General features: G+C 40.8%; 1 protein-coding gene and 1 long non-coding RNA gene across 3 annotated transcripts; one reads left to right on the forward strand and one right to left on the reverse strand.

The window, feature by feature from the left end:
* Positions 1–212: 212 nt before the first annotated feature.
* LOC139537020 (uncharacterized) lies at positions 213–9,170 on the forward strand. The gene is made up of 3 exons (XR_011667450.1): positions 213–840; positions 2,371–2,445; positions 9,065–9,170. It is a non-coding gene; the product is annotated as an uncharacterized lncRNA (long non-coding RNA).
* LOC139537019 (palmitoyltransferase ZDHHC20-B-like) lies at positions 4,131–25,882 on the reverse strand. Of its 2 annotated transcripts, XM_071337813.1 has the most exons (13): positions 25,566–25,882; positions 24,644–24,670; positions 24,032–24,126; positions 18,663–18,783; positions 16,942–17,011; positions 16,183–16,215; positions 15,790–15,910; positions 15,336–15,371; positions 14,586–14,718; positions 11,489–11,615; positions 11,232–11,318; positions 11,051–11,142; positions 4,131–10,964 (listed from the first exon to the last, which is right to left on the reverse strand). In XM_071337813.1, exons 1-13 carry the CDS (start codon positions 25,681–25,683, stop codon positions 10,921–10,923), a joined length of 1,104 nt encoding a protein of 367 aa, XP_071193914.1. In that variant the 5' UTR covers positions 25,684–25,882; the 3' UTR covers positions 4,131–10,920. The 2 variants fall into 2 exon arrangements, with proteins under 2 accessions (XP_071193914.1, XP_071193915.1); XM_071337814.1 differs by lacking the exon at positions 15,336–15,371 and having other exon boundaries at positions 25,566–25,878.
* Between the last annotated feature and the right edge of the window lie 150 nt (positions 25,883–26,032).

Here is a 26,032-nt window from a genome sequence, read left to right on the forward strand (position 1 = left end):
ATAAAATCGTTACCATGGAACTCAAAAAAATTGAAAAAGTGTTGAAGACACTGAAATCCACATTAGAAATAAATGGCGGAAAAGAGGGAAAGGAATGGAGGAGAGAAACTATACAGAGAATGGACTGAAGAGGGCAGCATTGCCTCACATAGCGGGCTCCCAGTCGATGGGGAGCCTGGTAGAATACTAGACTCACTAAAAAGTCAAACATATAAATCCAGTTCCGAGTGGAAACAAGAGGGAGAGATACGGTTAGTTAGTGTTTGTTTAGCATATAAACTGAACGTTTTAATAGCTTGTTTAGGTTAAATTGAAAGACTAATCCATTCTAAATAATAACGAGGCGATTTCGATGGAATGCGTTGTCTTGCCTAAATGGTCCGCTGGAACAACGTATTAGGAATGGAGTCGTATTTAAAATACTGAATCATAGGAGAGACAGTTACCTAAATCTAATGAATTCTAAATAATAACCAAGAGAAAATTACGACAGAGTTGTGCCCATCGAAATGATATTATTCTTATGGATTGACTGACATACGTTATAAATTTAGCGAGGTACATGGTGTTTAAAAAAAGTTGGGGTAGAGAAAGTTGGAAAGCGTGCGATAGACTTAAAGATCATCCACAGATGATGCAATCTCTATTGCACTCCACACTGCCCTTTCTCACCTGGACAAAAGGAACACCTATGTGAGAATGCTATTCATTGACTACAGCTCAGCGTTCAACACCATAGTGCTCTTAAAGCTCACCAATAAGCTAAGGACCCTGGGACTAAACACCTCCCTCTGCAACTGGATCCTGGACTTTCTGACGGGCCGCACCCAGGTGGTAAGGGTAGGTAACAACACATCAGCCACACTGATCCTCAACACAGGGGCCCCTCAGGGGTGCGTGCTCAGTCCCCTCCTGTACTCCCTGTTCACTCATGACTGCACAGCCAGGCACAACTCCAACACCATCATTAAATTTGCCGATGACACAACAGTGGTAATGCTGATCACCGACAACGATGAGACAGCCTATAGGGAGGAGGTCAGAGACCTGGCCGTGTGGTGCCAGGACAACAACCTCTCCCTCAACGTGGTCAAGACAAAAGAGATGATTGTGGACTACAGGAAAAAGAGGACCGAGCACGCCCCCCATTCTCATCGAAGCGGCTGCAGTGGAGCAGGTTGAGAGCTTCAAGTTCCTTGGTGTCCACATCACCAATAAACTAAGTGGGTCCAAGCACACCAAGACAGTCGTGAAGAGGGCACGACAAAACCTATTCCCCCTCAGGAGACTGAAAAGATTTGGCATGGGTCCTCAGATCCTCAAAAGGTTCTTCAGCTGCACCATCGAGAGCATCCTGACTGGTTGCATCACTGCCTGGTATGGCAACTGCTAGGCCTCAGACCGCAAGTCACTACAGAGGGTAGTGTGAACGGCCGAGTACATCACTGGGGCCAAGCTTCCTGCCATCCAGGACCTCTTTACCAGGCCGTGTCAAAGGAAGGCCCTAAAAATTGTCAAAGATTCCAGCCACCCTCGTCATAGACTGTTCTCTCTGCTACCGCACGGCAAGCGGTAACGGAGCGCCAAGTCTAGGTCCAAGAGGCTTCTAAACAGCTTCTACCTCCAAGCCATAAGACTCCTGAACATCTTATCAAATGGCTACCCAGACTATTTTCATTGCCCCCTCCCCCTCTTTACACCACTGATACTCTCTGTTGTCATCTATGCATAGTCAATAACTCTACTGAGATATACATACTACCTCAACTAACCGGTGCCCCCACACATTGACTCTGTACCGGTACCCCCCTGTATATAGTCTCGCTATTGTTGTTTTACTGCTGCTCTTTAATTACTTGTTACTTTTATCGCTTATGCTTTTCAGTATTTAAAAAAAACTGCATTGTTGGTTGGGGGCTTGTAAGTTTCACTGTAAGGTCTAATGTGTATTGTTGTATTCGGCACGTGACTAATACAATTTGATTTGAGTCCAAACTTTTGACTGGTACTGTATGTATGTGAATGGTGTGTATGGACAGTATGTGAATTGAAAAGGTGTGTATAGCAGTAGTTATATAGGATGGGCCATGACTAGAATACAGTATATACATATAAAGTGGGTAAAACAGTATGTAAACATTAAAGTGACCAGTGTTCAATGACTATGTACTGTACATAGGGCAGCAGTCGCTAAGGTGCAGGGTAGATAACTGGGTGGTGACAGTGTCTGAGGTTCAGGCCAGGGTACTGGGCGGAGACTGGCTAGTGGTGACTGTTTAACAGTCTGATGGCCTGGAGATAGAAGCTGATTATCAGTCTTTCGGTCTCAGTATTAATGCATCTGTACTTTCTCCGCCTTCTACATGGTAGCGGGATGAACAGTCCGTGGCTCAGGTGGCTGGGTCCTTGATCTTCTTGGCCTTCCTGACACTTCATCTTAATGAGGTAACAAAAGAGAAGGTTGTGATCTTCCCTATAGCTTTGTCAAGGACACCTCATTTCTTGAACCCACTATGTGTTGTTGAAAAGTCTTACACTGCTAAACTTTGCCACATAATTACCATCTTACTTAGTGACTCATGACAGTAGCTTCTTTCTGCTTGGCTTTTGTCACATTCAGTTGTGGGAAAAAGTACACAATTGTCATACTTGAGTAAAAAGTATAGATACCTTCATAGAAAGTTACTCAAGTAAAAGTGAAAGTCAGCCAGTTAAATACTACTTGAGTAAAATTCAAAGTATTTGGCTTTAAATATACTTACACTACCAGTCAAAAGGTTTAGAACACCTACTCATTCAAGGGTTTTTCTTTATTTTTTACATTGTAGAATAATAATGAAGACATCAAAACTATGAAATAACACATATGGAAAGCTGTCAAGGCAAAGAGTAGCTATTTGAAGAATCTCAAATATAAAATGTATTTCGATTACATGATTCCATGTGTGTTATTTGATAGTTGATGTCTTCACTATTATTCTACAATGCAGCAAATAGTAAAAATAAAATAAAAACCCTGGAATGAGTAGGTGTTCTAAAACTTTTGACCAGTAGTGTATCAAAAGTAAATATACATATCTAAAATATACTTAAGTATCAAAAGTACAATTATAAATATTTTAAAATGCCTTATATTAAGCAAAGCAGGCAGCACCATTTTCTTGTTTTTAAAATGTATGGATAGTCAGGGGCACACCCAAACACTGACATTATTTACAAAAGATACATTTGTGTTTAATGAGTCCACCAGGCCAGAGGCAGTAGGGATGACCACGTGTTCTCAATACGCGCATGAATCAGACCATTTCTGGCTTGCTAAGCATTCACAATATAAACAAGTACTTTTGGTTGTCAGGGAAAATTTTGTAAATTTACAAGTACATTATTTTCTTTAGGGATATAGTGAAGTAAAAGTTGTCAGAAATATAAAATAGTAAAGTAAAATACAGATGCCCAAAAAACTACTTAAGTAGTACTTTAAAGTATTTTTAGTTAAGTACTTTACACCACTGGTCACACTAATCTCACCCTGTACAGTGGTCCAACTAAAATTTTATCCGGACTGTGTTCAAAATTAAGACAAGTCTTTAATAAAACCACTTTGTAAGTGAGACGGTTTCCTTACTCAGTCGGTATCGAATTTAAAACATGTGTAGTGAGTTTCACAGCATGCAGGTTTTGTGGGAACACTTAAATAACATATGGCACAGAGAGCAAAAGGTACAGTGCGTCTCAGATGGAATCACCAAAGACCAATACACAGTCAAAGGTTACTGGCTTTGGCTGGCTCAGGAAATATGTCATACCATGGATGTTATTAAAAACCTGTCTTTCTAGTGTCTTTAAAACAAATCAATAATTCACTGTGATCCAGTGAAAAGATGCTGCCTCTGTGGCTGTCTAGGAGCAGAACAATTTTATTTACCTGTGTTTTAAGTAAGTTAACCATTTTGTTCAGGCATAAAAATTGGTGTACAAAAAGCATTTATTCCCAGCTTCCTGCCTTCAGTTCGCATCTCAGCAGTGCCTGCCCTTATTGATCATGGCACCATCTAGGCCTAGGGTAATCAAGTCTAAAAATGGGCAACCAACATCGTTTCTAACCATGTAAGAATCCATTAAATCAAGTATTTGAATGCATTAAACATTTATTAAAAATGTACACAATAATACATACACATTTAATTGTATTAGACATACGAAACTTTGTGCAGACCATTTCCCAATTTAGAGTACATAAAAATAAAAACATTATACAGTTTTGGTTGACAGGGTCCTACAAATGTCGTTAGAAAATACTAACACATGCAAACAGATTCAATAAAATAGTAATATTAATAAAAAAGGAAATCGAGCCACGAAAACTTGGACAAATTTTGTGACTATACAACGTAGCGCAAAATATCTGTCATTAATGCAAGTTAATCAAACTAGAAGGTTAAAGCCATGATGCTTTCACTCCACAATAGGGTGTTATACCATCATATATGCACCCAGTAAACAAAACAGCTTGTACATTCCAAACACAGATCATAGTCAGTTGGAAATGTAGAAACCTGATCGCAGAGCTTCTGAAATAAAGAATTTCTCCTTTGAGATGTGATGCCTAGCTCTACCCTCCTCTTGGTGGCCTGCGTCCATACTGACATGATGTAAGACTGCACATGGAAACTGGCCTACCGGTATTAACAAATCTGGTTCAATACATTAAATATTGCTGTACATGTTCAACATTGTACATTTTTCCCGACAAAAAAATAGAATTGCTAGAAATTAGGATCATCATCAGTATCAAAGAAAGCAGCATTCGTCATGGAAAATGTGCTTTTAAAAACATTTTGTTCAAAGCCTTCCTTTTTCTTTATCTTTGGACACCAAAGTTAGACACATCAGATACAAGACAGAAATTTAAGAAGTGTGTTTTGCATAACGTGAACACGTAGCTATTCCATATTCTCAAAGATTGAGGTTGAGTTCAAACACATTTCCCAAGTAAGTTTAATTGTTTGATGTTAAAAGTCTTCCTTATTGCCTGTGAAAGTGATACTTTACAGATATCTTTACAGATACAAGTCCCTTAAAAAAAAAGAAGAAAAAGAAACGTCTAAAAACAATACATGACAATGGGGACAATAGACCCTTTTCCAGTACACGACACACTGACGTCACGTACGACTCTTGGCAGGAGTAAGAAAGCCATCTGCCTGAATTTACGTTTTTATTAGTACTAAACAAAATACATTTAGGTTCTCATACGCTTACAATGGATGTTTAGACATTTTCTTGAACAGTAGTTAAGATGATATTTGGTTGTGATCTTTGCAAAATAACTATTTTGAATGTAGCAGTTAGCTAGAATGCTAACGCTCATTGATATAGGCTGTAGCAAAAGCTAGCCAAAGAGCCATTTTACTGGTTGAAGTGTAATGCAGTTGATTTGCGATGACAAACATATTAAACAGGACATTATTACGAGCCTTAAAATCCAACTATACTCCAAAAGTAGTGTGATATGCACTCTTAAGCAGCATGTTCTGTAAGAACTCCCGTGTTCCGCTACCAACTTGCAGCGTCGCCCTCGTGCGCCAATGTTTGCAAACACAGAAAGGTGTCAAAAGCAATAGAAACAATGGAAAAACAAACTTAAAAGCGTAAACAAATACTTCATGAAATAACAAACCTGTACAGTGTTAAACTACAGTGAAGCTCCAAATGTATTGGGACAGCGACATGTTGTTTTGGCTCTGTACTCCAGCATTTTGGATTAAAAAAAAAAGACAGCTTAAATTTGAGGGTATTTTCATTATTAAAAATCGGGAGAATAGTTTAGAAATTACAGCACTTTTGGTAATTCATTAAGGACTATCCATAATCATGGTAGCATACACATTAATATAGAAGTGTTTAAAAACATTCTATTTCTTATATACGATAAAAGTGACTCTAAAAATGACAATACATTATTTCAGATTCATTTCTATTGGGCACAAAATCTGAAACAACCAAAACCAACAGCAAATGCATCCACCAAGTTTATAGAGAGTCACAAGCTTGATGTAATCATTGTGTGCTAGGAATATGGGACAAAATACAAAACTTTAAATATACCTCCAAATGTTTTGGAACAAATTCACTTAGTCCCCTAAAATGTGCGGGGGCCTATGTACAAAAAGTGTGGTAATTTCTAAACGGTTCACCCGATGTGGAGGAAAATACCCTCAAATGAATGCAGACAGTCTGCACTTTAACCTCATTGTATCATTTCAAATCCAAAGTACTGGAGTACAGAGCCAAAACAACAAAAAGTGTGCCACTGTCCCAATACTTGGAGCTCACTGTATACAGTGCATTCGGGAAGTATTCAGAACCCTTCCCCCTTTTTGTTACATTACAGCCTTATTCTAAAATGGATAAAAACAAATACCTTATTTACATAAGTATTCAGACCCTTTGTTATGAGACTGGAAATGGAGTTCAGGTGCATCTTGTTTCCATTGATCATCCTTGAGATGTTTAAAACTTGGAGTCCACCTGTGGTCAATTCAATTGATTGGACATGATTTGGAAAGGCACACACCTACGTATATAAAAAGGTCCCACAGTTGACACTGCATGTCAGAGCAAAAACCAAGCCATGACATTGAAGGAATTGTCTGTAGAGCTCTGAGAGAGGATTGTGTCGATTCACAGACCTGGAGAAGGGTACCAAAACATTTCTGCAGCATTGAAGGTCCCCCCCAAGAACACAGTGGCAGCCATTATTCTTAAATGGAAGAAGTTTGGAACCACCAAAACCAAGATTTAACTATTTGGGCCTGAATGCCAAGCGTCACCTCTGGAGGAAACCTGGCACCATCCCTATGGTGAAGCATGGAGGTGGCATCATCATGCTGTGGGGATGTTTTACAGTGACAGGGAGACTAGTCAGGATCGAGGGTTCCCTAAATGTGTTTTATTCACTGCTTTAACACACTCTGCCAACCCGGATGTCCTAGCCATCTGAATCCTGGCTTAGGAAGACCACCAAAACCCCTGAAATTTCCAACCCTAACTACAACATCTTGCGACAAGATAGAACTGCCAAAGGGGGTGGTGTTGCAATATACTGCAGAGTTCTTACTAGCCAGGTCCGTATCCAAACAATTTGAGCTTCTACTTTTAAAAATTTACCTTTCTAGAAACAAGTCTCTCACCGTTGCCGCTTGCTATAGACCACCCTCTGCCCCCAGCTGTGCCCTGGACACCATATGTGAATTGATTGGCCCCCCATCTATCTTCAGAGCTCGTGCTGCTAGGTGACCTAAACTGGGACATGCTTAACACCCCGGCCATCCTACAATCTAAGCTTGATGCCCTAAATCTCACACAAATGATCAATGAACCCACCAGGTACAACCCCAAATCCGTAAACACGGTCACCCTCATAGATATCAGTTGAGAACAAGTTCTCATTTACCCTACCTGGTTAAATAAAAAGGTGAAATATATATATATATATAAGTTCCTTTCAACAGGACAATGACCCTAACTAAGCACACAGCCAAGACAACGCAGGAGTGGCTTCGGGACAAGTCTCTGAATGTCCTTGAGTGGCCCAGCCAGTGCCGAGACTTGAACACAATCTAACATCTCTGGAGAGACCTGTAAATAGCTGTGCAGTGACGCTCCCAAGCCAACCTGACTGAGTTTGAGAGGATCTGCAGAAGAGAACGGGAGAAACTCCCCAAATACAGGTGTGCCAAGCTTGTAGCGTCATACCCACGAAGACTCGAGACTGGCAGCAATTACAAAGGTGCTTCAACAAAGTATTGAGTAAAGGGTCTGAATACTTATGTTCATGTGATTTCATTTACATTTTTTATACATGTGCAGAAATGTCTTGAAACCCGTTTTTGCTTTGTGAATATGGGGTATTGTGTGTAGACTGAGGGGGGAAGAAATGACAAATACATTTTAGAACAAAGGGTGTAACGTAACAAAATGTGGAAAAAGTAAAGGGTTCTGAAAACTTTCTGAATGCACTGCGTGTTGTTTTTTTGTTGTTGCTATTTTCAACATTGCAGACTAGTGAAAACAAACTATGAAATAACATATGGAATCATGTAGTAACCAAAGTTAAACAAATCAAAATATTTTATATTTGAGATTCTCCAAAGTAGCCACCCATTGCCTTGACAGCTTTGCACACTCATGAATTCTCTCAACCAGCTTTGTGAGGTAGTCACCTGGAATGCATTTCAATTAACAGGTGTGCCTCGTTAAAAGCTAATTTGTGGAATTTCTCTTTCTTTCTTAATGAGTTTGAGCCAAATCAGTTGTTGTGACAAGGTAGAGGGGTATACAGAAGATAGCCCTATTTGGTAAAAGACCCAGTCTATATTAATGGCAAGAACAGCTCAAATAAGCAAAGAGAAACAGTCCATTACTTTAAGAAGTGAAGGTCAGTCAATGCAGAAAATTAAGAACTTCAAAAGTTTCTTCAAGTGCAGTCGCAAAAACCATCAAGCGCTATGATGAAACTGGCTCTCATGAGGACCGCAATAGGAAAGGAAAACCCAGAGTTACCTCTGCTGCAGAGGATAAGTTCATTAGAGTTACCAGCTTCAGAAATTGCAGCCCAAAAAAACGCTTCAGTGTTCAAGTAAGACTCATTTCAAAATCAACTGTTCAGAGTCTGCGTGAAATCAGGTCTTCATGGTCAAATTGATGCAAAGAAACCACTACTAAAGGACACCATTAAGGAGACTTGCTAGGGCCAAGAATAACAAGCAATGGACTTTAGACCGGGGGAAATCTGTCCTTTGGTCTGATGAGTCCAAATGTGAGATTTTTGGTTCCAACCGCCATGTCTTTGTGAGACGCAGGGTAGGTGAACGGATGATCTTTGCATGTGTGGTTCACACAGTGAAGCATATAGGTGGTGTGATGGTGCTTTGCTGGTGACACCTTCAGTGATTTTCAAATTCAAGGCACACTTAACCAGCATGGCTACCACAGCAGTCTGCAGCTATACGCCATACTATCTGGTTTGCGCATATTGTGACTATAATTTGTTTTTCAACAGGACAATGACCCAAAACACACCTCCAGGCTGTGAGGGCTATTTGACCAAGGAGAGTGATGGAGTGCTGCATCAGATGACTTGGCCTCCACAATCACCTGACCTCAACCCGTTTGGGATGAGTTGGACCGCAGAGTGAAGGAAAAGCAGCCAACAAGTGCCCATCATACGTGGGAACTCCTTCAAGACTGTTGGAAAAGCATTCCTCATGAAGCTGGTTGAGAAAATGCCAAGTGTGTGCAAAGCTGTCAAGGCAATGGGTGGCTACTTTGAAGAATCTGAAATATATTTTGATTTGTTTAAAACTTTTGGTTACTACATGATTCCATGTGTTATTTCATAGTTTTGATATCTTCACTGTTGTTCTACAATGTAGAAAATAGTAAAAATAAAGAAAAACCCTGGAATGAGTAGGTGTGTCCAAACTTTTGACCGGTACTGTAGATCACAATTTTGCAAAACATGCATCTAGAGTTAGGATTTGGCCCTGCGTCATTAGGGTCATGACACTTCAAATGTGTATTAGCAAAAATGAACAGTTTAAAATTGCAAACAGAAATGTTAAAGTAATTACACCATGCTAAGGTGAACCATTTACTATGGCACTGTACTTAACCTTTGTCCTTCCATACGACAGAACAAAAAAAATCTGAACAACTTAACTGAAGGCACATTTAAAAGCTAGAATCAGCAGTTGAAACAATGACAAAGTGTTACCCCACCTCTGTTTTGGTAAAAAGCTGAGGGATGGGCCTGGAGAAATGTAACCACTCAAATTCATAGACAGAGCTATGGATGCAAGGACTTACCGTCAAAAATATAAAAAGGATAGTTTTAACCATTTTCTGAAGCTAAATGTAAATGAGTTTACATTTACGTTGTTTACAAACATAGTAAAAAATCTGTAGGGGTATGACAGTTGAACTAAGCTCACAAATCATTTATAGGTTATATTCAAGAATCAATGGATATATATCATTAATTTATAATGCCAAAAACGAAGTGTTCTAGCTTTAAGTTACGATGATGTTGAGCAGGAAAGTATTTGGCATAGGGTCCTACAAAGCCTTTTTTCATGCAAACCACCTGTAAGACTGTATGGCCTGTTGAAATCAATGGATATGCTTAGCGCCCTCCACAGGGTTCAAATGTAAAGTGCATACAGTGCATACAGTACACAAACACACACTACAGTCAACTGAGACGTTGCGTCTTGAGGCCCTGAACATTGTATTCCCTGGGCTTAACCCAATCAAAACCAGTAACTGAGTTTCTGGGGTAAGAAACAGTAAACTCCCTTCCTTTTTTCCAATAAAGAAAGTGAATACTAATTCAACTGAGGTGTATAAGTGTAAAGTAATTATTTTCCTGCACTTTTCCTGAAATAACCTAACCTAGTGCAAAGAGTCTTCTTTTTTTGGCTTGAATAACAGAGTAGTCCCAGAGATTAATCATAGTTACAAAAAAAAGCTTTGGTTAAAAACAAAGATGAAGTGTCAGAGAGTATGCGCTTGGTGAGGACTTAGATGGCTGATGTAGCGTCCATGACTGTCCAGGTTGTGTCCATCATACCAGGAATGCTGTTTGGTGGATGTAAGAATGGCAATAGAAAATATGTCCATACAAGAGCTGTTACTTGACATTTGTCCATGGTAGTAGGGGTGCTGCAGGTGATAAGGGGTGGTTTTTTGTTTAGACAGATTCTGCTGGCTGTAAGGCATCACAGTTGATGGCTCAGTTGTCTCTTGGCAGTTTTGAGCCGACTGGTAATCAAAGATCATGGACGGTCATCAGTTTCCTCTCTAAGCTCTGTAGGAAACGCGCACACTTCAGCGGGAGTCATCCATAGGCTTACCTGTCTATGACTCGCTCTCTATGGTGACTGTGACCGTCTCGGCTACGTCTGAAACACAAGGGTGAGAGGTAAGAGGTCAAGGTTCAGGCAGCTCACAGACACAGGGCTACATGACATCACAGGGATCTACATACCAGTTTTGTCGAAGCTGCCATCCTGATGATCCTCAATGTGGTTGATGGTGTCGCCAAGGACATGCTTGGGGCTTGCAGGACCATCTACAGAGCTGTTTCAGGACAAGGCCGGTATTAACTTCATGAATGAGGCGAGATCATTTACTGAATCAGGAATGAAAGAAGTCAAACCAAGAATAACCTTTTGCCGTTGATCTGGAGGCCCACAGCTATCTGCTCAGGATCTAAGTTCACCAACCGGGTGACAAAACTGTTACCATCACCTTGACTGACAGAGAGAAAGGAGAGCACAAGGGGGGGGGGGTGACATTAGGCATTTAAATACCTACAGTGAAACTCAAACTAGGTTTTTATTGACTAAAAGGCAGTACTGACTAAGAAGCAAAACTATTATTAAGCTCCAACAGAATAGATGGATAGGTGACTTTGTGTTTTCACCTGGTGTAGATGGGAAACATCCAGTACTTCTTCTGGTCTCCAAAGACCTCTGCCATGTTCCTACTGAATCCCAGAGAGAAGCCATTCTTGTCTGGGCCATTTCTGAAGACAGGAGCCCTGAAAGCCTCTGAAAAAATAATAATATTAGTTGCAAGCAACAATGAACAGGGTTCACAGGATGACAAAGGAGACAAGATAAGTTGGATAACAAAGCAGCAATATGTACAGTAGAAACCATCTTCATTTAAGTACAATCCGTGAAAACATGACCATGTTTATCGCTCAATACCACAAGGATGACATAAGTGAAGTTAAGTCTAGTGCTGTATCTTTGAATGCAGCAAGTAATCATTCTTAAAGTCCTTACTTAATGTATTGAGTATATTCACCAATTCTGTGGTCAATTTGACTAATGGTTTATGACTTGAAATATTTTCAGCGTCAGTGTATTGCAGTGGAGGCTGTTGAGACAACGACTTATAATAATGGCTGGAAACGGAGCGAACGGAATGGAAAACACATTGAAACCATGCATTTGATACCATTCCACTTAATCCTGCCCCAGCAGTTACCATGAGCCCTTCCTCCCAAATTAACATGCCACCAACCTCCGGTGGTGTATTGGTAGGCTATATTTTGAATTCTGGGACTTTATTTTGTCAAAATCTGTTTATTAATTACTTCAATCTCAGTTGGTACACTCCATATTAGCTTTAATAAAATAAATAAAAATTCAGTATACTTTCACAGCTGTAATACGCTGACTGCACAAGCGGCAGAACTTCTACTTTCCCAAATAAATGACACACTTTTCACTATGTTCAGGCCACATAATACGGCTAACAATATGATTACACAGAAAGTAATCACAATATTTCACATTATTCATCTGCACAATAAAAATCTAACATTCATTTGCATGAGACAAAGTCCACCTGATCAATAGTTACTGCTCTAGTATCTCATGGTGCCACTGGTGCTAATGACATCTATAGAGCCACCAACCGGTCTGGTGCAGCCATCTAAGGTTGCAGTGACTTTATATTCACAGTTATTATATAGAGCAGGTAGCCAAGCGTTTAAGAGAATTTGGCCTGTAACTGAAAGGTCACTGGTTCAAATCCCCGAGCCGACTAGTTGGGGGGGGGGGGGGACTGTTGATGTGCCCTTGAGCAAGGCACTTAAACCTAATTGCTCCTGTAAGTTGCTGTGGATAAGAGAGTCTGCCCAAATTTCATGGCCCCATGTCCATCAGTTCATTTCTTATAGCCCTGGTGAGATATGGTGCCATCTAGTGGTGTAATGTGGCCAACTAAGAATTCAGCAACGAAACATTCTCAAATTCATTACAGGCTAACTTATTGGGTCTATATACCAAACCTGTTGTCAATCGGACTTATGGTTCATGAGAAATATATATATATATTTTTGCATTAGCACTAATGTGCATCTATTAGGTACAGTGTGGCTATATTTGAATGCGGCATAAAAAATAAATAATAATAATAATAATCTCTCCATAAAATGAAAGACTGATGTAATGAGCCTAACTTCAGGCTAGGCCTCTATTTTCTCCACTTCCTTTCTGATTGACGTGCCCAAAGTAAACTGCCAGTTACGCAGGCCCAGATGCCAGGATAAGCATATAAATTGGTAGCATTGGATAGAAAACACTTTGAAGTTTGTAGAAATGTTAAAATAATGCATGAGACTATAACACAATTGATATGGTAGGAGAAAATCCAAAGAACAAAAAAAAAAAACGGATTGGTTTGAGATCCCATGCTCTTCCATTAGAACGTATAGGGTCAATGTTAAATCCGGCTCCCAGTTTGCAATTCCTATGGCCTCCACTAGATGTCAACAGTCTTTGTTCGAGATTTTAGGCTTGTTTCTCCCCAACAAGGAAGAATTTTGAGTTTTGGCACTGGGAGTCATAGCTGGAAATCAGTCTGTGCGCGCTCATCTGCGTGAACGTGCCTTAGGCATGCTGCAAGAAGGCACGAAGACTGCAGATGTGGCCAGGGCAATAAATTGCAATGTTTGTACTGTGAGACGCCTAAGACAGCGCTACAGGGAGACAGGACGGACAGCTGATCGTCCTCACAGTGGCAGACCACATGTAACACCTGCACAGGATCGGTACATCCGAACATCACACCTGCGGGACAGGTACAGGATGGTAACAACAACTGCCCGAGTTACACCAGGAACGCACAATCCCTCCATCAGTGCTCAGACTGTCCACAATAGATATCCTCCTCCCTCATGTGGTACCCCTTCCTACAGGCTCATCCTGACACGACCCTCCAGCATGACAATGCCACCAGCCATACTGCTCGTTCTGTGCGTGATTTCCTGCAATACAGGAATGTCAGTGTTCTGCCATGGCCAGCAAAGAGCTCGGACCTCAATCCCATTGAGCACGTCTGGGACCTGTTGGATCAGAGGGTGAGGGCTAGGGCCATTCCCCCCAGAAATGTCCGGGAACTTGCAGGTGCCTTGGTGGAAGAGAGGAGTAACATCTCACAGCAAGAACTGGCAATTCTGGTGCAGTCCATGAGGAGATGCACTGCAGTGCTGTTACTTTTGACCCCCCCCTTTTGTTCAGGGAAACATTATACCATTTCTGTTAGTCACATGTCTGTGGAACTTGTTCAGTTTATGTCTCAGTTGTTGAATCTTGTTATGTTCATACAAATATTTACACATGTAAAGTTTGCTGAAAATAAACAGTTGGCAGTGAGGACGTTTCTTTTTTTTGCTGAGTTTACATACAATTGGTTTCAAGTCTCTAGGTCAAACAGGGCGAAGGCTATGAGGGTTTACATGAGACTGCTTATAACAGCGCCACAAATAGGCCAATTGGTGCCATTCTTTTGGACCATGTTACTCATGCCATCGAGTTTCTGTGTGCCAAATTAGAAGAAAAAAAGTTCCCAATTTATGCTCAAGTTATTTGACCATGTCAAGAAAAAAGAAATAGTCAGAGAATAGGTTCTGAATCACTAATTATAACCAACAATAAAAAGGTGTCAACAATCAAGACGATAGTGGATGAGTTACTGTGTTGAGTATAGTGAGGCATGGCAGCTACCTATGGTGGTCCTGTTCTTTCCCACAAGCCAGAGATGGTAGCTGAAAAGCGACAGGATGCTGATGAAGAACATGGCCGCCACAAAAAACAGAAACAACACGTGGAATTTGGCGTGAGTGTCAGGCAGCTGATTCTTGAGGGGAGAGAGAGAGAGAGGAGCCGTTAGTGACGTCATACTCTTCATCCACCACATACAGTAGTAACGTTCACCTTCTGCACAGACACACAGGATATGACACATCAGTCAGTTGTAAAATGACCTATGAAGACCTCAATCTGGAGTAGCAGACGCTTAGCCTACATGACTGTTCAAGTGAATGGCTCCAGAAGGTACTACATACAGTACAGACCTTTTGGTTGTTACGCACAATACGACATGCTGAACAACCAACCCTGTCCGACTCCACACTCGCCCTCAGTTTGGCCAAGATGACAGTGGACATTCATTGTCACGAGCAAGGCAGCATATAACACAAGCAAGGACAGAGGCCTAGTCTTACCACTCAAGGGGGAACAGACAACGGCTTATGTTGCAAGACAACGGCTTAAGTTGCAAGACAACAGTGTTTGACACATACTGAAGAGAATCCGTCAACAGCAATTTGTACTTCTGAGAGACAGAAGCCTTGCGAATGCCATTATGGGTTGAGCTTCTTGACCTTTCCTTAGTGACAATAGGCTACTCTAAGAAGTGCAACCTTTCTTTTTGACGAACCACAATGATCAGATGGTGACAATCTCGCATTTTACCTGAGGACAATCCCCAACAGATCTCCATCGGCAAAGCTTTAGGCAAAGTATTAGAGACAGGCAGACGATTAGTGCAGACATTAAGAACGTGCAACTATCTTACAGAGACATAAAAAGGACAAGAAAAAAAAAGAAAAAAAAAAGAGAAGAACAGGATTACAAAACTATCGGCACCTGCTCAATATCCTCCAGAATGTTAGCACAATTGCACATGTTTCCTCCCCCCTTTCCACACTATACCCTACTGCAAACCACACAGCTAAATATAAACCAGATTCACACTAATTTCTCCTGACATGCAGACTGCTCAAGTTTGAGGTGGTTTATGTAGAGGATTTGGGGTATTGGCTAATTGGAACATGCTATCAGGGATCTTACTGCTTTCATTGGTTAACACTCAACTAAGTTCTAGCTAGTTAAGGAAGAAAGGACAGGCAGCTACAGTATTACTTACTGTCCAGAATTTGATGAAATACTGCAGGACGGTAGCGGCGATGAATGCACAATATAGCATGGAGTAGGCCAGAAACAAGACAAAGAACTTGTAGTTTGAAAATCCAACACAGTTATTCACCCTGAGAGAGAAACAGAGAAAACAAAAGTCAACGTGGCTTGTGCTGCTCGGTCTCCTTCTGAGAGCGGAGTAATCCTTTCCACATCACTATACCAGACAGATCAAATATGCTCATGCAGTAGAATGGACAGGATGAAACTCTCCACTGATCCAAATCACTATCAAGTCAGTTTTAACAATAGACTTCAAATGAAGGCAGGCGTATGTTTGAGCGGTATGGTCATGAGTGTACTTTGCTAAGCATCTATACTTCATGAATGGACCGTTACATACCATGGACAGTGATGGTCCATCTTCAGTACACACCTGAGAGAGAGGGAGAGTATGACAGCATGAAAAACAACGTGAAAGAAAGTATATAGGACGTTGCTAGTTTCGACTGCGCCGCTCTTGGTTGTACCGTCTTCCATATTTGCCGTTGTGAGGTGGTACCATTTCTTCTGGTTGGACCAATTGAAAATCAACTTGATAGGTGAGCGCTACCATCACTCCTGTGTCATGCCAACAGTAAAGCAACCTGAGATCTTTGGATTTCATAGCCTATAATGGCAATCAAGCTATGTTGAGAGGGGCGTTTCTATGGCGATTTAAAGGGAAGGACTCCGAAATACAAAATGAAAATAGGAACAGGTTGTTTTCGCGGAGGGTGGATATTGAAATTCAGTCTCTTAGCTTTGTAAATAAATATACATTTCATCCCTATTTAATTTTAATATACAGCGGATTTCATTGAAAATAATTTGATATATATGTATGTGTGTGTATATATATATATATACATACATACATACATATACACACACACACACAGAGTCACGGGTCACATATAGTAAAGACATGGGGTTTGGACACGTGTTTTTCTGACAGAATTCTCTATTGAGCGGACATTTGTATAAACCTTGAATGAATTAATCCTTTTATGGGTGAACACCCTAGAGTATATTACTTTGGAGTTGAAGCACCCAAAAAGACGCCACGTAAAACCCCATGGTGCATCTCCTCTGAACCCCACAGTAATTGAACTGAACTCACATGTCACAGGTGGAGCAGTGGTGGCAGCGGTCGGGTTTGATCACCAGACAGTTGTCACAGTACCGGACGGCTGTGGAGAACACATACACCTGATCAATCATTAAATCCAAAGCTTGTGTTTCAACTACAGTCAATATGGAAATATTATTTTATACTAATACAATTGCCTAGTGAAATAGATTTTGTTTAACAAGTCATTTTTGCCTCAATTATAGGGGTCTAAATTATTGGCACTCCTAAAGATACTTATAAATACAATCAAACAAAATATATCTGCATTAACATTCTACTTTTTTCCTCTCTCAGCTTAAATAACTGTATTGTGGCCTTCCATGGCTTCCTGTTTCACTAGGGTATAAAAATGTGGTACATGCATGTAAAATCCTTTTGTCATCCATCCCCATGGGAAAAGGCAAAGCGCTCCCAAACGAAGAGACAAAATGGTTGTTGACCTTATAAAAAATTATAATTAAATAACACTATTAGGAAGTTTAAAACCACTGGAACAGTGGTAAACTTGCCTGGTATTGGACGCAAGTGTATGTTGTCCCCACGCACAGTGAGGAAGATGGTTTGGCAGGCAAAGACAAAACCAAGGGCCAAAGGTGGACAATTACAGAACTTTGTTGCATTTTCAGGTCACCAAGTCTCCAATTACACGCCAACTCCATGCCAATAGGCTCTTTGGAAGGTTTTCCAGAAAAAAAGCCTTTGAGAGCAAACAACAAATGTAACGCCTGGAGGTGAAGTATTTTTTAAAATGTAACTAGGCAAGTAAGTTAAGGACAAATTCTTATTTACAATGACGGCCTACACCAGCCAAACCCGGACGACACTGGGCCAAATGTGCGCCGCCCTATGGGACTCCCAATCATGGCCGGTTGTGATACAGCCTGGATTAGAACCAGGGTCTGTGTTGTGACACCTCAAGCACTGAGCTGCAATGCTTTAGACTGCTGCGCCACACAGGAGGGCATCTTAGCCAAAAACCTGGTTGCCTCTGCCAAGAAGCTGAAACTTGGTCACAAGTGGCTCTTCCAGCAAGACAATAACCCCAAGCACTAATTAAAATCCAAAGAAATTGTTTATTGACCACAAAAACAACATTTTTCAATGGCCATCTCAGTCTCCGGACATGAACCCCATTGAAAGCCTATGGTTTGAATTGAAGAGGGCAGTCCATAAGCGCAGATGAGGGGTATCAAGGATCTGGAAAGATTCTGTATGCAGGAATGCTCCAAGATCCCTCCCAATGTGTTTCTTCAATCTCATAAAAACACTAGAAAAAAAGCTCAGTGCCATTATCCTCGAAGAGGGTGCCGGAGTATCGAAGAGGGTGCCGGAGTATCGAAGAGGGTGCCGGAGTATCGAAGAGGGTGCCGGAGTATCGAAGAGGGTGCCGGAGTATCGAAGAGGTAGCCGGAGAATTGAAACCAGGGGTGCCAATAATTGACACCTAGCTTTGAGATTTTTTTTATGAACTTGTAAACAAAATCTCTGAGCAATTGTATATGTATTAATTATGATCCTTGTTGATCATACAATGTAGCTCAGTATTTGTATCATTTATACAGTCTTTTTTCACATCTTTATCAAGGATGCCAATAATTTGGGACCCGACTGTATATCCCAAATAGATAAAATAGCACATCAATTCTAATTGGCAACCTTGTTGGAGGTACACAAGGGGAGTTGGGGGTCGGTGGCAGTAACATTCTCACCTCCTGTCCCAGTGCGTGTATAGACAGGCAATCCTACCGCCACCTTCTTCAGGATCTCCTGCTGAGTGTCTGGATGTTCCTCCTTCTCATACCGCTCCTTCTCCACTTTGGGCAGACAGAACTGATGGGAGAACAGAAAGGTGTTTCTCAAAGTACGCAATAACATAGGCTAGTTATTACCGGTAGTCATGCATCTTGAAATTAGGGAACAGTTTAAAATGTTGAAAAAAAGTTACTTGAGATTGAGGGCAAATCCCCTTCATAACCATACACTAGGGTTAGACAGTATCCAGATGTTCATACCGGTTCTGTACCATACAGTATTACCGAATGTGCAAACAAGGGGTCTATTAAAAAAAATATATAAATACAATAATAAAAATACAGTATAAGGCTTGGGCAGTATCCAGATTTTCATAGCGTCACACTGTCTTCTCATTATGGGATTTACTGTATTACCAACATGGCACACAAGGGGGCAGTCCATTGGGCCTCTACCATGATGCTGAAAAAATATTAGCAAAATCAAAAGGCGCAGTTAGATAAATGCTAACGAGCAAAAACAAAATAACTGCAAAGATCGGCAAATCCAGCTCAAAGTTACACAAGCATAGCTAGCAGCTACCGAATGTCATTTTGTGTGAGTGTGGACATTGACAAGTGAAAATGAACGAGAGAAATGGTGTAAATAAAAGTTGATGCATGCTTTTCTGAAGGAAGAGCAGAATGTGTACATGGAGCAGATGAGAGAACAGAGAAAGAAAAAAAGAAAGAAAAAAACGTTAGCAGGAAGCGAGGTGAAAAAAATGGCAGCTGTACAGAAAGCCATAAGACAGAAAGCCATAAGATGTGAGATGGCAAATATTTAGTAGTGAATGGCATACAAGTAACTTCATCACCTCATGTGCACCTCAGGGACTCAGCGATAGAACGCTATACACTCACCTCATCTCGCTTTCTCCATTTACAAAGAAACACGTGACTGTTCTGGGCAACTACAGTAAGCTTCATAATGTAAAATAATGTGACGGGTGAAATGAAAAACGCAATCTGTCATCTCTTAACTTATTACACAAGTTGACAGCAGTGGTTAACTTAAAAAGGTGCTACAAATATTCACATGTATTGGAAAAACTTCAAAGAAATAGTTGACAGTATTAAAAAACCATCCCATGGCTTTTTCCAAATACCATGGTATAACCGCCCAAGCTGTATCTGAGAGCTAGAGATGCACAACGTTACCAAAAGTATGTGGACACTTGTCAGCAACAGGTGTGGCTGAAATAACAGAATCCACTTATTTGAAGAGGTGTCCACACACACACATATATATATATATAAATAAAACATTAGGAACACCTTCCTAATATTAAGTTGCACCCTCCCCTATTTCCCTCAGAACTGCATCAATTCGTTGGGACATGGACTCTACAAGGTGTCAAAAGCTTTGTTGACTTATGCTTGACCCATGTTGACTTATGCTTCCCAGGCAGTTGTCAAGTTGGCTGGATGACGATTTTTGATACACAAGGGAGAGTTAAAACCCCAGCAGCGATGTAGTTCTTGACACAAACTGGTACGCCTGGCACCTCCTTTAAAAGCACTTAATCTTTTGTCTTGCCCATTCACCCTCTGAATGGCACACATACACAGTCCATGTATCAAATGTCTCAAGGCTTAACAATCCTTCTTTAACCTGTCTCCTCCCCGTCATCTAGACTGATTGAAGTGGATTTAAAATGTGACATCTATATGGGATCATAGCTGTCATGTAGTCAGTCTCTCTTGGAAATCTGTTCTTAATGTTTACTCATTATATATATATATAAATAAAACACACCAAAAGCTTGGATGCACCTACTCATTCCAGGGTTTTTCTTAATTTTTACTATTGTAGAATAATAGTGAAGACCTCAAAACTATGAAATAACACATGGAATCATGTAGTAACCAAAACAAGTGTTATACAAATCTAAATATATTTTGGATTTTAGATTCTTCAAACTAGCCACCATTTACTTTGACAGCTTTGCATACTCTTGGCATTCTCTCAACCAGCTTCATGAGGTAGTCACCTGGAATGCATTTCAATTAACAGGTGTGCCTAGTTAAGGGAATTTGTGGAATTTCTTTCCATAATGCATTTGAGCCAATCAGTTGTGTTGTGACAAGGTATGGGGGGTGTACAGAAGATAGCCCTATTTGGTAAAAGACCAAGTCCATATTATGGCAAGAACAGCTCAAATAAGCAAAGAGAAACAACAGTCCATCATTACTTTAGGACAAGAAGGTCAGTCAATGTGGAAAATGTCAAGTTTCTTCAAGTGCAATAGTAAAAGCGCTATGATATGAAACCGGCGCTCATGAGGACCGCCACAGGACAGGAAGACCCAGAGTTACCTCTGCTGCAAAGGATAAGTTCATTAGAGTTACCAGTAGAGGTCGACCGATTAAATCGCAATGGCCGATTAATTAGGGCCAATTTCAGGTTTTCATAACAATCGGAAATCGGTAATTTTGGACGCCGATTTAGCTTTTTTTTTTTTACACCTTTTATTTATTTAACTAGGCAAGTCAGTTAAAAACACATTCTTATTTTCAATGACGGCCTAGGAACGGTGGGTTAACTGCCTTGTTCAGGGGCAGAACGACAGATTTTTACCTTGTCAGCTCAGGGATTCAATCTTGCAACCTTATGGTTAAATAGCCCAACGCTCTAACCACCTGCCTCACGAGGAGCCCGCCTGTTACGCGAATGCAGTACGAAGCCAAGGTAAGTTGCTAGCTAGCATTAAACTTAAATCAATCATAATCACTAGTTATAACTACACATGGTTGATGATATTACTAATTTATCTAGCGTGTCCTGCGTTGCATATAATCGATGGTGCGCATTTGCGAAAAAGGACTGTCGTTGCTCCAACGTGTACCTAACCATAAACATCAATGCCTTTCTTAAAATCAATACATAGAAGTATATATTTTTAAACCTGCATATTTAGCTAAAAGAAATCCAGGTTAGCAGGCCATATTTAGACTGATGGATGCCACCCGTTAGATAAAATACGGAACGGTTCCGTATGTCACTGAAAGAATAAATGTTTTGTTTTCGAGATGATAGTTTCCGGATTCGACCATATTAATGACCTAAGGCTCGTATTTCTGTGTGTTATTATGTTATAACTAAGTGTATGATTTGATAGAGCAGTCTGAATGAGCGATGGTAGGCACCAGCAGGCTCATAAGCATTCATTCAACAGCACTTTCGTGCGTTTTGCCAGCAGCTCTGCTGTTTATGACTTCAAGCCTATCAACTCCCGAGATTAGGCTCGTGTAACCGATGTGAAATGGCTAGCTAGTTAGAGGGGTGCGCGCTAATAGCGTTTCAAACGTCACTCGCTCTGAGACTTGGAGTGGTTGTTCCCCTTGCTCTGCATGGGTAACGCTGCTTCGAGGGTGGCTGTTGTCGTTGTGTTTCTGGTTCGAGCCCAGGGAGGAGCGAGGAGAGGGATGGAAGCTATACTGTTACACTGGCAATACTAAAGTGCCTATAAGGACATCCAATAGTCAAAGGTATATGAAATACAAATGGTATAGAGAGAAATAGTCCTATAATTCCTATAATAACTACAACCTAAAACTTCTTACCTGGGAATATTGAAGACTCATGTTAAAAGGAACCACCAGCTTTCATATGTTCTGAGAAAGGAACTTAAACGTTAGCTTTCTTACATTGCACTTTTTACTTTCTTCTCCAACACTTTGTTTTTGCATTATTTAAACCAAATTGAACATGTTTCATTATTTATTTGAGGCTAAATTGATTTTATTGATGTATTATATTAAGTTAAAAGTGTTCATTCAGTATTGTTGTAATTGTCATTATTACAAATACATTTTAAAAATTGGCCGATTAATCGGTATCAGCTTTTTTTGTCCTCCAATAATCGGTATCGGTGTTGAAAAATCCTAAAATCAGTCGATCTCTAGTTACCAGCCTCAGAAATTGCAGCCAAAAAAAAATGCTGCACAGAGGTCAAGTAACAGACATCTCAACATCAACTGTTCAGAGGAGACTGTGTGAATCAGGCCTTCATGCTGCAAATAAACCACTACTAAAGAACACCAATAAGAAACACGAGCAATGGACATTAGACCGGTGGAAATCTGTCCTTTGGTCTGATGAGTCCAAATGTGAGATTTTTGGTTCCAACCGCCATGTCTTTGTGAGACGCAGAATATGTGAACGGATGATCTCCACATGTGTGGTTCCCACCATCAAGCATGGAGGAGGAAGTGTGATGGTACTTTGCTGGTGACACAGTTTTATTTAGAATTCAAGGCACACTTAACCAGCATGGCTACCACAGCATTCTGCAGTGATACACCATCCCATCTGGTTTGCGCTTAGTGGAACTATCATTTGTTTTTACACAGGACAATGACCCAACACACCTCCAGGCTGTGTAAGGGGCTATTTGATCAAGGAGAGTGATGGAGTGCTGCATCAGATGACGGCCTCCAAAAATCACCCAACCTCAACCCAATTGAGATGGTCTGGGATGAGTTGGACCGCAGAGTGAAGGAAAAGCTGCCAACAAGTGCTCAGCATATGTGGGAACTCATTCAAGACTGCTGGAAAAGCATTCCTCATGAAGCTGGTTGAGAGAATGCTAAGTCTGTGCAAAGCTGTCAAGGCAAAGGGTGGCTACTTTGAAGAATCTAAAATATATTTTGAGTTGTTTAACACTGTTTTGGTAACTACATGATCCCATGTGTAATTTCATAGTTGACGTCTTCACTATGATTCTACAATGTAGAAAATAGTAAAAAATAAAGTAAAACCCTTGAATGAGTAGGTCTGTCCAAACTTTTGACTGGTACTGTATATGTAGTATTTTTTTATACACTAAACAATTTAGGCAACATGGATGTTGATCCAGGAGGGGATTGAATGTCTCTGCTGTAACCACAAAGCGGGATCTTGACATCTAGCCACTTAGCTAGCAAACCAAATGCCTAGCTGGAGCCCTGAGCTGGATATAATTTATTATACACTTAGATGGCTTTATAGTTATACAGAACTTATAGTTATAAGAAGTGCCGTAGAACGAGGCAGGGATGCCCCAAATATGATTATTTTATTTGTTGGCATTTGAAAATATACCGTTTATACCGGGGTATCACACAATCCTTCCACACACACACAAACCCTGTCCTATGTTAACATACACTGTACGGTGTAATTACAGAGCGCTTTAGGAACCGCCGTGCCTACTGCCCTGGCCACGTGGCATTGTGATGTAGCATATCACGGGAGGTAGAGTGAGTACTACTGACAAAGACAGATACACACACTCTCCGTATACCTCTTTAGAGGGGTTGGCGGGCCTGCTGCAGATAGTCTTCCAGTAGGACCAGATGAACATAATGAAGAACAGGTGAAAGACAACTAGGTATGATACTGTTGGAGAGAAGAAGCAAGAGAGACCATTCATACCTCATACGAGATCAAATATAATGCAATTATATCCATGAGGTCAAGGGATACATCTGGAATTTTGGTAATGAGCCCCTTTATCTACGTCCCCAGAGTCAGATGAACTCCTGGATTCCATTTTTATTTCTCTGACTGCAATTTGAAGGAAGTTGATAACTTGCGCAATGACTGGAGGTCAATGGGTAACTTCCTTCATACTGGACACAGAGACATAAAAATGATATCCACAAGTTCATCTGACTCTGGCGAAGTAGATAAAGGGGCTCATTGCTAAAATCCCAAAGTATCCCTTTAACCCTAAATCACAACTTTTCATCCCATGCAAAACAAGTATTTAGTTTACCATGTCTAAATCACAAGTACCAGCGTACATCAGTGTCACGTAGACAGAGTAAAGTTTGTGTGGGTTCAAGGTGGTGAAATAATGTGGGCCCAAGACAGTCAGTCTTAAATGCACCAGATGTTTCAGAATGTTACTTACTTTTTTCTGCATTATTTGGGATTGTTACTGAAAGAGACAAGGGGGTACAGAGAGAGAGAGAGAGGAGTTTAGAGAAGGCCTCTGATTTATGCTTTTGCTGAGTTACAGTACTAGGCTCACATCTACTTCCCCTTTCTCTCAACCCCCAGCAGCAGCCTGGTACTACCAGCAGGAGACCCACCAGTCACAGAACGCTTTGTTTTCCCTGCTGAAGGGATGCCCCTGACTACAGCATGTCATTGTACCATCACCAACAGCCCACAGAAACAGGCTAACCAGGTTAGACACAGTGAGTGGAAACAGTGTGGTTCACGAGGAGAGAGCTGGTCAGTTGTATTGGAATAAGTCAACTTGAGGCCAAAGTAGCCTCACATCAAATAGCTCTGAAGATGCTTGGCACAGACTCGAAGGCAGAATTACATAGCCAAAATGCAACCGAAGCTAAACAATGTCAAAATAAGAAATAAGGTCAGAGAAGAACAACTTCCAGTAGATTTGATTAAATAAAATATGAGATCGGACTAAATTAATCCAACATCCCCTCTATTCCAATATGGGACGAGGATTTAGTTTCCAGTCAATTCGATTGCGTCAATTTGTCTGTCCATTTCCTTCTAGCAACAGTGGCTTCTAACTATGGGCATGATTGGCTACCCACGAAAGGTAGCGAGTGTTTCACTCATTCTATTTCTATGGTTTCACTCAAGTAGCAAGTGTTACATTGTATTTTATCACTGTCACACTTGTACGGTGGTGACAATGATCCATACACATTATTACCCTGGTTTCGTCCGAACAAGTTACTGTAAACTACCGGCTATACACATCCTCCAGCTGGGCAAGCAAGCAGTAAGGCAACTTTGTTTCAATGAAGAAACAAACCACGGTAACCCTCCAAAAAAAACGAGAATTTTATACTTACAGATACAGAGTTCAACGACGTATGCATAATAAGACCAGCCAACGACAAGGTTTATGAAAATAACAGGTATCCAAGATAAACTCCGCTGACAGCACCTTAGAACATGATGCGGCGCCATCTTTAATCCGCCTGGGGAAAATTGTGGTGTGACGTCAAAGCTTCAGATTTTTCAATAGACTAATGCCGCGTTCAAACAACTGAGAACTCGGAAATCTCAGACTTCCGACTTCAGTGCGTTAAAACAACTGGGACCTCGGAAAAAAACGAGCTCCGACTGAAAACAATTGATTTGAACGGTCATCCAACTCGGAATTTCAATTGGGAACTCGGGCCTCTTTCTTCAGCTCCGGCCTCCCGACCTGAAAATCACTGACGTCATGATTTTCTTCTCCATCAGATGAAACCACCACAGATATGTACAGCTGTGAACCGTGAACTGGTAAGCCACTGGAGACTCGACATGAATC

Source organism: Salvelinus alpinus, chromosome 13, assembly GCF_045679555.1.
Source record: "Salvelinus alpinus chromosome 13, SLU_Salpinus.1, whole genome shotgun sequence".
Classification (NCBI taxonomy): domain Eukaryota; kingdom Metazoa; phylum Chordata; class Actinopteri; order Salmoniformes; family Salmonidae; genus Salvelinus; species Salvelinus alpinus.

What these genes read in the sequence shown, in the direction of transcription:
- LOC139537019 (XM_071337813.1), bottom strand. Translation starts at nt 25,683, where the DNA reads ATGGCGCCGCATCATGTTCTAAGGTGCTGTCAGCGGAGTTTATCTTGG. An exon ending in TACACGCACTGGGACAGGAG is followed by an intron (nt 17,012 to 18,662) that starts GTGAGAATGTTA and finishes TGTTCTCCACAG; the next exon opens with CCGTCCGGTACTGTGACAAC. An exon ending in AAAGAACAGGACCACCATAG is followed by an intron (nt 11,616 to 14,585) that starts GTAGCTGCCATG and finishes TTATTTTTTCAG; the next exon opens with AGGCTTTCAGGGCTCCTGTC.